The 12,494-nt window shown below is 40.7% G+C and overlaps 1 protein-coding gene across 1 annotated transcript in view; it reads left to right on the top strand.

Annotated features, from left to right (window-relative positions):
• The first annotated feature begins 1,040 nt into the window (after window positions 1-1,040).
• NMNAT3 (nicotinamide nucleotide adenylyltransferase 3) overlaps window positions 1,041-12,494 on the top strand; it is a 22,241-nt gene continuing 10,787 nt past the window's right edge. The window contains exons 1-2 of the mRNA XM_082287884.1: window positions 1,041-1,179; window positions 9,802-9,938. Of these exons, the coding sequence (XP_082144010.1) occupies window positions 9,830-9,938 (109 nt within the window). The 5' untranslated portion in view covers window positions 1,041-1,179; window positions 9,802-9,829. The remainder of the gene's footprint in view (window positions 1,180-9,801; window positions 9,939-12,494) is intronic.

The raw sequence follows: 12,494 nt of genomic DNA, 5'->3' as shown, positions 1-12,494 counted from the left end.
CCAAGGGAAATGAAAGGCCTGAAGTACATCTCATGGCCTCTGTGCAGGAGCGAAGCTTCATCATTTACATGTGCATTTCACACAGTAAAGCTTAAAAATGCATTCCACAATCCTATTTATTTTTTACCATCATGTCAGATAAGAGGAACATTTGTGTTTCCCTTCGACAGTATGAAAACCAGGATGTTTGTGGTAGACTCTAAACCTAACTGGTTACATTCTGACATCTCAAGAAACTGGATTTCATATGCCTAAGAATTAATGAAGCATATTATTTAAAACTCTCTGGACTCCACTTTTTGCAAAATCTATTTAACACACGTTTCATGACACTTGTTATTTCACAAAACATTCCATAGCTGACAAAGGAGATGACTTTGTGAGGCCATTCAACACAGAGAAAGCTGAGCTTCATGAAAGGAGTAAGATGAATGTGTCTTTACAAACACACCACATGAATCTGCTTGTAGATAGGGCCAGGGACTTATACATAAGGGAAGTAACAGAAGAAACTATCCGTTCTAAAAAACGTTACTAATTGGCACCGACTGTTGCTCAGCCAAGGCTGTGTTAAAATCCTGAACTCAGAGAAAACGAACAAAGACTTAACAGAATTATGAACAGTGTTTTGTTACATAAAAGAAAAAAAAAAGGGGGGGGGTGCATAGTAGAGGGGGACATAGAGTAGACGATTCGGGAAGTCTGTACCTTCCGAGTTCCTCGGCCAATGGGGAAAGGAAGAGGGTGATGTGGATGGGAAATTCGGATAAAGAGGGGCTGCGTCCCCTAACAGTTTCAGAGACCCCATGAGAAATGCCCCATGGCCTCTCCTTTTATTTCAGTGTAACGACAGGACTCCTCTGTCTCCTTTTTGGACAGAAACCTTTGCCGCTGTGAATTCTTCCACACATTCATTATTCCAAGCCTCGCAAGTCGACCTTCACCACGCTGTTAGCACATCCCCGACGCCGCAGGGCCCGTCTTTAATAACAGCAGGAAGCCGAAAGTTTGGGACGTCACCTTCAGGTAAGTAAAGGAGGCAACTCTGCCGCTGTGTAGCAGCGCTGGGGGAGGCCCAGCCGCGCGGTGCGGGCGGCGGAGCGGTGCCAGCCCCGAGCCAGCCCCGCCGAGCGGGGGAGCAGCGGCTGCCAACCGCCGGCAGCTCCCGCTTGTCCTGCGGTAAGGACGGAAGGACTGACTGACGGTCGGACGGGAGGAGGGGAGGAGCCGGCCGGATCCCGCCGGGAGTCGGGGAGCGGCTGCGGGCGCGGAGGGGAGCGGGCTGGGGGGGGGGCGGCGCGGAGCGGAGCGGGCGCTGCGGGCAGCGGGTAGGCCTCGAACCTCTGGCCGGGACTGTCGGGCTCGCCACGCCACGTACTCGATAAACGCATATCCACGACTATATATACATCCATATAAATACACATACACACACATACACGTATATATGCGTGTGTGTGTATGTGTATTTAAAACAGAGAGCTTTTTTCCCTTCTTCCCCCGCCGTTCCCGAGCACCTCCCCAAGTGCAGTGAGAGTTAAAGAGGACAACAGCATATACGGTTACTTTTTTTTTTTTTTTTTTTTCAATCCATCTGGCTTTCACCGCGTAACTTGCTCGTCTTTCTCCCCGGCTTTAAGAGGGTGCAACAGCTGCTGTTTGATTTTATAAACAATCCGTGATGTTTGTTTTCTTTAAGCTTTGCAGCAATATAATCAACGTGAGCATGGATTTTTCCGGGCATGATTTGCTACTGAAATCTAGTTCCACTGTGTGGTTGTACTAGTGAACTACCTTCGTGCCTTTAGCTTCAGAAATACGAATTTTAGCATTTAGCCTATCTATGATAACCTAATTAGCGTTTGGATGATCTAAAAGACCTTTAAGAAGTCCAGAGATGCCTGCGGGGAACACTGAGGACACAATAGATGACAGTCCTGTCAAAGGGGAATTTGAGCTTGTGCCTTTTAAAATAATTTAATGAGACAAATCGGATTTCATAGCAGTGATGGACTTAATTAATACAATGTTTCAGTTGGTACTGCTGCACCTGGAGCAGATGAGGGTGGCCAGGTGAAGCTGTTAAACCCCCACCTGCCTGCCCTGGCCACAGCAGGTGCCCTGAAGGAGAACCGCCTCAATCTCATGAGCCAACTTCACATCTGTATCCTTTCCCATCACATTGTTGATTTAGTGCAATTACCACTCAAATAGTTGTGTAGATGTCACTCTGCTCACCAAGCACTGTGCATTTTTCTGAACAATAACTAGCAGAAACTAAGAAATTAGCCATACAGCTTCACAAAGTATAGTGGAGAATTTCAAAAACATAAGAAATGTCATCCAGCCCAGTGATGGGGCACAGGCAGTGGGAGGGGAGATGTGATTTAGGGACACTCACCTGTCTCTTAGCTTCCCCTGGTGTTCCTGCCACCAGCCACAACTGCTTCCTTAGGGACACCATATGTATTTGAATCCTCTCAGGTGCACTTTCGCTTCTTGTAAAATTTCTTGTTGCTTCCACTGGCTGCCCTATAAATCTGATATTGCAGGGAGAAGTTTTGCATTCAATTTAATCAGTGCCTTCATCATTCTCCAAAACTCACCTGTAGCTTCCCCCAGGCTCCTCCTCTCTGAACCAAACAGTCCAAGCCAATTGTTTTTGCCTCTCCTGGATAGTGGTAGCTCCATTCACTTGGCCTTTTGAACTGTCCTTCCTGAGCTGATACCAGAACTGCTCATGGCAGTCAAGATCTGGTCCCATCCAGGATTTCTGTAGTGCTAAAGCAATACCCTGCGTGATGGGCTTGGTTCTTTCCCTCATAATGCCCAGCATTTTGTTGCCTTTTTGGTCTGCCATTGGAAAAAAGAGGAAGTGCAAAGTTTTGTAGCTGGTAAGACTGTATGGTTATTAATGTATATTTTAGTTGTCATAAGAATTTATAAACATTTAGGTGATAGTCGCAATGTGACTGCAGTTATCATTTCACTGTAGTTGTTTCAGAATCTCACTTTTTTTTCTTTGATAACTAGAAAATCCTGCATAGGTAAAATGCTCTTACAGAGAAAGAAAAACATTTTGGACAATAGGGAGGCACATACCTGCTTGTATAAATTCTGAATTTTTTGATTATACAAGATGAAGCAAGTGGAGTTCTAAAGTGATCATTCAATTAAAACATAAAGATAAGCAGTGTGAACTCTTGAGCCTAGGAACCATTTACTTAAACTGCTTCATTGCTATGCAAAATCATCGGTCTTATTAGGAAAATCCATAGATTAGTACAAGAAATGCACATGACACTTTGCATTTTGATGGCTTAAAAATTTAACTGCAAATAGCGTTCTGACTCCTAAATACACTACACTTCAGGGCACCTGGACACTACTGAATGGGTGCAGGGATGTTGTTTTAAAGAGCAGCTTTATGTATTCATTACTGACCTCAGCTGTCGAGTTGGAATTGTTGCCTCTGGCAGCAACTTATAGATGAAGTTTCAGAGGAAACTGAGACCTATCCTGCACTTTACAAAGTGAGCAGTTCCATATATTGCAGAATTCCTTCTTGCTTCCTGGAGGTGGTCAGGTAAACCTTGAAGCATAGAAAGACAGCCTTCTTAGGCATGATTTAATTTTTTTTTCTTTACTTTGCTAGAAGACCTGTTTTGTGTAGCTGTAGAGCCAGTGAGATGTTCACAGTGGCAAATAGTTATCCCTTTTTTGAAACCCAAAAGTAAGCAGTGGGATTTTGGATGCTGATGCTTTAACTTCGGTCTTGCTGTGTGTTCTGGAAATCCTTACGCCCTGCTTGCTATATATTATTATTTTGCATCTGAGTGTGCTGCAGTAGTACTTCTAGGGGTTTCATTAGTTTGCTGCCTTTTAAAACCAGCTTTATAAGAGCAGATTTTTGTGATTGAATGTGTTTTCTTTACCACTTAAATTTATCTTCCATTTGTGTGCGAGTTCTGAGATTTGCCTTAGGATATGCTAAGTATGTTTTGCTAGTTGAAAGAAAATTACAGAGATGTTGGTAGACGAAAAATCACTCTGAATGGCTTCACAACAGGAACTCTTGAAGTTTTAGCAAGAGTTTGTTTTGACAGACAGGTTGGTGCTTTCACTAAATCAGCAGTTTGTTTGCTTAAAAAATAGGCTCCCAGAGTTGCAGTTCTGTGTGAATCCTCTTTTTCTGTAAATCAATATATTGTTCATTGTGGATGACTGACTCACACATGCAAACAGAAGGATGACTACTGGCTTTACTTAGAATAGTTTGGACAACTGTAGAAAAAGAAAAAGCTTATTTATTAGTGCGATATGGGCACAAAGAATAGGAAGGGAGTTGAGTGTCAGATGTTGAGTGATCACTAGCAATTATTGGAGAAGTAATCATAAGGGTCATACTGCAGGAAATACAGATACCAGGAGATGCCTGTATTCTATTGAGCTTGTGGAAATGCTGCAAAACTGTGCAGGGAGTGCTGCTGTGTAAGGCCAGTGAGATCCTGCATCGTGAGGTGTTGGCCAGTCTGGCCCTTTTTTACTTGTTTTCTGCGTGGTTCTGGGTTAGTGTAGTATCACTGGCTTTATAGCCAGCTGAAACTGCTACAGAGCTCCGTGTCTAATTATTGTCAAGTGTTTTATGAGCAGTTAGAATGTAATTCATGCCTTTTTTACAAACTGGGATTATTTCATTATTTTTCCTAAGAATCCAGAAAAAAAAACCATTAAGGACATTATGCTGTGATTGTCTTTACATGTTTATTGTTTAAGGACAGCAGAACATCTGAAATAGCCTCAGAACATTTAGTAAATGCACAAATAGTGATGTTAAAAATATGGGATTTTTCTGTTGATGTGCATGAATGATGGTTTGTGAATTTCATGTTGCCAAATTGTTGTATTCCTGTTGCTGTTCAGGCAATGGGCAGCCTGTAAGCATGATTATTTTGCAGGATGATTAAGGATATTAATAAAATATAATATTCTTAAGAATACTAAGAAAAATATATAGGATATTATTGTGGGAGTATCTTGGTGGGTAATTTATTGTCTGGACTGTGGAACCAGACACTCTTGTGCCCCACTGTGTAATTCTAGCTATAAACTTGCAGCAATTGACAGGCTTAAGAAAATGTGTTGTTGAGTTGAATTCACAGGCACTGTTTTGCGTGTGTTGAGAATACAAACTTTTTAAGCTTGTGCTAAGGAATAATTCTGCTCAAATTTTTCAGAGTTCAAAATTGTCGAAGGCAATGCCATGTTAATTATTAACTGGAGATTCAATATTTGCATGTATTTCAGACTGCATGAGTCCTATGCTCAATTTATTATTTATATTTTTTGTGCTTTGTCAGTGTGTAGTTTTTGTGGTGAATCATCTTCTTTAGTACCTTTCAACTGCCTATTCTCTGTAGCAGAAAGAACAGAAGGAGTTGGGATTGGAAGCTGAAAACAGAGAACTAGATTTTATTCAGAAGAAAAAACTCATTACAAGTAAATGGAACTGTAGATCATATTTAGGTTGATTTTAGATATTTAACTGATAGAGAGGCTTTGTTGGTTCTTCTGTGAAAGGAAATTTCCCCACTGATACAGCCTGAAATAAAGGAATGGCAAGAGTGAAGTATTGTGCTGTGATTTGAAGGATTATAATCGGAGAGGAAGAGACACTTCTGCTGAGGCGGCTTTCTCTGTTAGCCACCAGGGCACTTGGAATTCAGGCCACAGGCAGTTTTCTTCGAGGTTACTTGTTCACAGATAACTTTTTGTTTAGCTGGAAAATTGCTGCCTTGGACAGAGAGGAAGAAGAAAAAGTGAGCACCCCGAAATTAAGCAGGTCTCTCTTAGGCAAAAGAACCCTGTGCATTGTTTAAGGCAGTATTTGGTGTGCTTTGAGCCATCTTCAGTGTTACCTGTGAAAAAGCCCAGATGATTTTTATAGGGTTGTATAAGTTGCTGTTCTAGTGAATACTGCAGTGAGCTTGCAGGGGATCAGATCTTGGGGTTTCTTTGAAGCTGCAATGGGACTTGTGTTCTCTGACTAAAAGTCTGGTGTGGGGATTGGCAGAAGCAACTTCATAGTTCTGATATGCTGAATCTGATAGAAAATCATGTATCCTGTCACGGCTCCCTATGAAAGTCAAATAAATGGGGTGCATCTGAATCACTGGAATTTAATAATAATATGACTCACCATGTGGCCCTGAAAAAACTGTTTTAGAGGGGTAGAGTATCATATTGGGCTGTGTGTAATATATATGTGCTCCTTGCAAAGTCTTTTTTGGCTGGAGTGAGTAACTTTTTGATGAGTAAATAAAATACTGCCCCAGATAATACATTTTTCATTTTTCCTCACCCAGGTATAGTATGTTCATTATTAAAGTGAAGGTGGGGATATACAGGTAAATATTTGTCACTGTTGTGGAGGATTGGTTTTTGGTGACAGCAAATGCTGGGAAATTACTGACTGGAGTAACTTCTCTTACACAGCAATGAGAAAATCTCATATCCAATTGTATTTTTAAGGGATATTTCTGTACTGTGGTTTGCTATGATTTGGGTCAGCTACTAAATGTAGTTCTATTTCCTGACTTTGAAGATCTGTCTCGCAACTATAATATTCTTAGTGTCACTTGGCATAACTCAGCTGGGCTTGGTGCATCTACATGAATTTATATGAGGTAATGATGTGGCCCAGTAAAAGAATGGAATTGGGCAGCTTTGAACTTGCTCAAGTCTAAATTTCATCTAAATTAATCTAGATTCACCCTCACAGGAGGAGATAACACTTTAATCCTGTTCTAGGATTTGGTTTATTTCTGCTTTTTGCAGAAATTTTCCCTTAAGGGTGAGTGCCTCATAGCATGCACGTATCAGTGTCTTGTTCTCCAGTTTACTAATTTAACAGCTCATGAATCAGACTGTGCTGCTCAGCACTCCATGCTGCTGCTGATAATTAATCAGATACAGCTCTAATTACTGACTTTCAGCAGAACTTAACTGTGGTCATCTGTAACGTCATCTGTTATTGACATATTGTAGGAATATAAGCACCAGAAAAAGAACTTGCAGGAATTTTCTAGCGAAAATCATAATGATTTCTCCATCATTAAGCCTTTTTTTATATAGCTTAAGTGTGGCCTACTCACTTGGAGGTGACTGCCCTTTTCTGTATTGCCACACGATGTCCCCTGTTGTTGGAAGCTTCTCAAACTGCAGACTGGCATTTCTAGGAAGACACTGCTTGGCCAGGGCTGCTGGTACACAGGCCCAGAGCAGGGCACAGAGACTCTGTGTCCAGTGTTTGATTTCTCAAGAGACCTTAGCTGAAAAATCAGTTAACTCTCTTTTTTTTCTCTGTTGAGTGCTCTAATGATTTAAAACCCTTTAGGTAATTAATACCAGCTGAGATAGCAACTGAATCAGAAAGTTTTGTTTCAAATACTAAAAGTTGTCCTAGACCTGTTGAATAGGTGTAGGGTGCACTATAGCTGGGGATAGTAAAAATGAAAGCACTGATTCTTGTTTTTTAAATATATATATATATATATATATATATAGGGTGTTTGTGAGTTTATAGATGTATAATATCTTGTGAAATGTTTTTTCATTACATGTTTATTTACTATTAGTACAATATTGGTTTGTTGTGCGTTTTTTTTCTGTTTTCTTTTTTCTTTTTTTTTTTCTTTTTTGCTGTTGTTGGTTTGATTTTTGAGTTTCCATTATCAGTACTGTCAAGTTACCACTAAAAATTACAGGTTGAAATCTTTCCCTGGAGTTTCCAGGGTATAAATGGGTAAGAGCTGTGATCAAACTGTCCAACACCTTTGTTTCAGGCAAGAAATAGAGTAATCTATAGAAGCAAAAGCAAAGCAAAAGAAAGCATTCAGTTGAGAAGGCAAATAAAAGAACAGCTATGGAAATACAAACTGCACTTCATCAGAACAGGAGAGAGCACAGGAGAGCTGTGAAGCAGCAGATGAGAGAGCTCCCATTCAGATGCTGATGTTTTGCTCAGTTTCAAGGCAGAAACACCTTTCCCCATACAATGGAGATACATTTACAGAATTGCTGATACGGAACAAAAGAATATTTTTTGTTCATTCTGAATAAAGAACCTGTAGATTTTGGATACAGTTGTCACGAATGAGTGTTTGTTTCTACATAGGGACAGTAAACGAGAGGAGAGAGCAGGGTGCTGTGAAAGGAGCTTCCTACAGCTGCTCCCATCGCAGACCATAAAACTGTTGCTAACTTTCAGTGGCTCTACAGCTTTTCTCCCCAGTGTATCTCCCCTGGTATGATGGATGATATGAAAAGTGAGGAAAGTAAAAGAAAAACATTATAAAACAATCGTTATATTCTGTACTAGATGCTGAAGGTACAGATAGCAATTAGTGCTTCAAAGAATTTTCTCAATAAAAAGTTTCCAAGTCACAAATGATAATATTAACACTTGTTGCTTGGTGCACTGAGTGCTGTTCCATGGTACAGTCCCAGTCTTCCGGTTGTAAATCCTCCATAGATGAACTGATAGTGTTGGCAGGTATAAAACATCAACTTAACACTGATTTAACCATTATTATTAATTTTTCTAAGTCAGAGAAGGGGGCGGTGGGAAGGGACTATAAGAACTGGGAACAGTAAGAGGTAGGCTCTGAGCTGCAGGGCTTTGGTGCAGTGCAGATGGAGAATGAGATTTGGCTAATCAGAGCACACAATCTGTACTGGGTTTGTCTGTTGTCCCAAGACTGAGTTCTGAAGTTTGGGATGCAAGTATCTTCTGCAGGAAGACTGTTCCATTTGATGGAGAGGGCTGAAGTCCAGGGGAAGGGAGGAGAGTGGTTGTATGATACATAGGTGGGAGCAATGTAGAGATTTCAAATTCTAGGAAAATACTTTGGATTTGCAGATGTGTATGTGGGACACAGTTGTTTTTATCATGCCAGTTATATTCTGGATTAGTTTTAAAAAGAGTTATGCAAGTAAATAGCTCCAAGCACAGTGGATTTAAACTGATTTCTGCTACATTTTTAGTAGATGACTGATAGTTTAAATTATATAAGGGTTGTTTGTAAACATGCCTGCAAGGCTCCTAACAGCATTGCTCCCTACCCATTCATCCTGTCCACAGCTTTTTAATGGCCCTGGGGTTTTCCTGAAGCAGCTGTACTTCCTCCTCCCTGTTGTTCCCTGTTGTTGGTCCACTGTCTATTGCTCTGCAGTCCAGCTAAGGAACCACACAGGCAAATGCTGATAATCTGTCTGGAAGTATTTGCCAGCTGGCTGCCTGCCCAGCTCTAAGGAAGTTGGACCTGTAGAATTGGGTGTTGTATGTGAGGTTTTGTCACGTGTTACAAAGGTTCACTGTAAGAAGTTACTTTAAAAAAAAATAGAATCTGCTTTTGTAGCAGGCCTGCAGGTCCCAATGTTATCAATGGACAGGAAGACAGAACAAAACCTTGTTCTCCAATAAAAGTAGGTTAAAAATAAAAAAAAAAAGTTAAAATCTGTCCGGTTTTAATACTAGTGAGAATAGGAATTCCTAGAAGTATGGTCTAGCCATGTATGTGTGTGGGGAAACAGAATGTATTGGTGTTCTCCTAATGAATACCCAAGAACAGCTGTGTTCCTGAGTAGGCAGTTGCTGAATGCTGTGACACGACTGATCTCTGCATACTCCACTGGTGCTCCAGGAACACCCAGTTCTGGAAACGGTGCTCCCTTTAGTCCAGGAATGAAGGGCAGACTGCTCTTTCTCAACTTTCTTTTATTTTAATTTCTTTTCTTCAGGGAGGAGTTGTAATGTTTTGCTGTCAGAATGAAGAGCAGGATCCCTGTCATCCTTCTGGCCTGTGGCTCCTTTAACCCCACCACCAACATGCACATGCGTTTATTTGAGCTGGCCAGAGACCACCTGCACCAAACAGGTCAGTGAGGGGCTGTGAGCATCACACACACAAAGGGGTGTGCTGGGAAAAGCAAGAAAGAGTTCTAATATTCACTTAGATAAGCTCTTACTTTACAGCTGGGTTAATTTTAGTATTCTTTACTGATATTAATGTAAAGCTTTCGTGGTATATTCAATACAGGAAGTCTGGCATTACTGCAGTGTATGAGCAAGTATAATGAGTGTTCATGCAAAGAGAATAAAAGTTGTACCAGCAGTTTTAGGATCCTATTCATGGCACTGGCTGAACCTTGTGAAATAATATGGTTAATAATTTTGAAACTTAGGAAAATCATTTATGTTCCAATTTCATGCTTTTATGATGCAATGTGTTTTAATATGAAGAAGAGTTCCAGGTAGCAGTTTTGACAGCTGGGGGAAACTGGAGAAAAGATGAAATGTTAATTATTCATTATCTGTCTTCACTAAGAGGCACTTTATCTATCCTAGAAAAAGATCAGAAAAGTGAGATGTCATGAGGCTAAAATGTTTTGGCAACAAAAGAGCAAGGTGGGTAACATCAGGAATTTAAGAAAGAATTAGAAATGCTACTGGAAAGCCTGGAACTCTAAGCTTGTTCAGTTCCTTAGTTGTTCAGGGATTTATTTTTTATTTTCTTCATCTGGCAGCTAAAACATGCGCTTATGTTTCTGGAAGTGGTTGGGAGGGAATCATTGTTTATTGGAATCTGACAGAGCAGTTCCTAGGGAGGTAGTTCAGTAGGAACCTGAATAGCAAATAATAGTAAAAGGAATTTGACTGTCAAATTGAGCAGGGGCAAAGAACCTGGTAACCCACTGATACCATTGTGCTACATACTCAGAATATACAGTGAGAATAGTTTGACTGTCATGAGGAGGAATTACAGAGCTGGCTCTGAGGGCAGCCTCTACAAGTTTCCATTGTCCTATAACTAAAATTATTTTGTTGCTCCTGCAGGACTGGAAATAAAGGGTTGAAAAGAGATTCTAATTCACTTTTTTCATTGTAGTTTTATAACTGATTCTGCTCCCTGGGTAAGCAAAGAGTAGAAAGGTAATATGAGACCAACTGGTAATTCTGTTTAAGTCATAAATTACAGTCCAGTAACATTTCTTTGCCTTGAAAGAAGGACTGAACTGGGAAATGAATTATTATTCTGTCTGAATCAATTTGATGTCTGGCCTGCTCCAGGGTCAGTATAGAAAGACTCCACCCCTTACTCAGGGCAGTTTGCTTAAAGTCTAGTAAAAATGATATTAATAATGAAATTTTGGGAAGTTGAAATGCAAATTGTGCATTATATTACGCCTAATGTCAATGCCTAGTTCTGGGTAGGGTGTGATTTGCCTTTCAGCTTCTTATTTTAGTTTGTGAAGCCTTACAAGTGCAAGCACTTTATGCATTAAAGAATCCTTCTTTGGTGTCTGGGTTGTCTATAGCGTTGTCTTTGCACTTTCTGGATGCTTAACCCAGGATGGCTGCAAAGCAAGAATCCTCAGTGTGTTTGCAGAAGCTTACCCATGCCAAGCAGAGGTGGCTTTATCTGAAGTAACTCTAAGTGCAGATATATGTGTTTGTATGGGTGGATACACAAATCCCATATATGGCCCTTCCTGCGACAGGGAAGACAGTTTCTCAGGCAGAAGGGGTTGGCAACATGCTATAAAAATGACTGATTCTGGATGCCTGTTTTATAGCAGAACCATTCCTACCCAGGAAATTAATTGGTCATTCTCTCATGATTTTAGCCCTGTTTCTACTTCTGAGGTTACGCAGGGAAAGAGGGGAGAAATTGGAGCTTATTTGCTGAGAAAAAGCAGTAGCTGCAGCCTGGGAGCTGATGGAGGGGCTGGATAACAGTGGTTATACAAGACTTGTCTGACTTGAGGTAGCAGTCAGTGATTGCCTTCTCAGAACAGTGCATTTTGGAGCTGACATCCACCCTGGATGCCTGAAATGAGCGAGGAATTAATTAGTGTGAGGGGCATGTTTCCTAGGCTTGAGAATGGCTTCATTCTGGTGCTAGTGATGCTCCATCACAAATCAGGCTGAAATGATGAGTTGAGCAATAGCTTGGCTGGAGTTCACTCCAGTCACCAACCCTGGAAGTGTTCCAAAGATGTGTGGATGTGGCACCTGGGGACATGTTTTAGTGCTGGGTTACTGGTTGGACTCAGTGATCTTACAGAGCTTTACCAACCTTAACAATTCTAGGATTCTGTGACTTCAGAGTCAGGTTTCACTGTCGTGAATGTCGTGACTATCCCTGATGTGCATCCTGACTGGCATCTCCAGTAATTCTGTCTGCCAGCTTTTTGTACATCACTTCAGTTTCAAATGCTGCCTAATCTTATTTTTCATACATCCCTATTTTAAGTAAGACATTTTATTGGGTTTCTACTACTTTAAGTGCAGTTTCATTGTCACATATCAAGTAATTAATCCTTTTTCTGTTAATATCAGCCAATAAATCTTGTCATGCTGCCTTTTAAATACAACACACATAGCTGTATGTCCCTGAATGACTCAAATCATTCTCTTTATCTGGATTTTC

Source organism: Coloeus monedula, assembly GCF_965178545.1.
Source record: "Coloeus monedula genome assembly, chromosome: 10".
Lineage (NCBI taxonomy): Eukaryota > Metazoa > Chordata > Aves > Passeriformes > Corvidae > Coloeus > Coloeus monedula.
The sequence above is the reverse complement of the archived record's forward strand: the minus strand, read 5'-3'. Positions and strand labels throughout refer to the sequence as shown.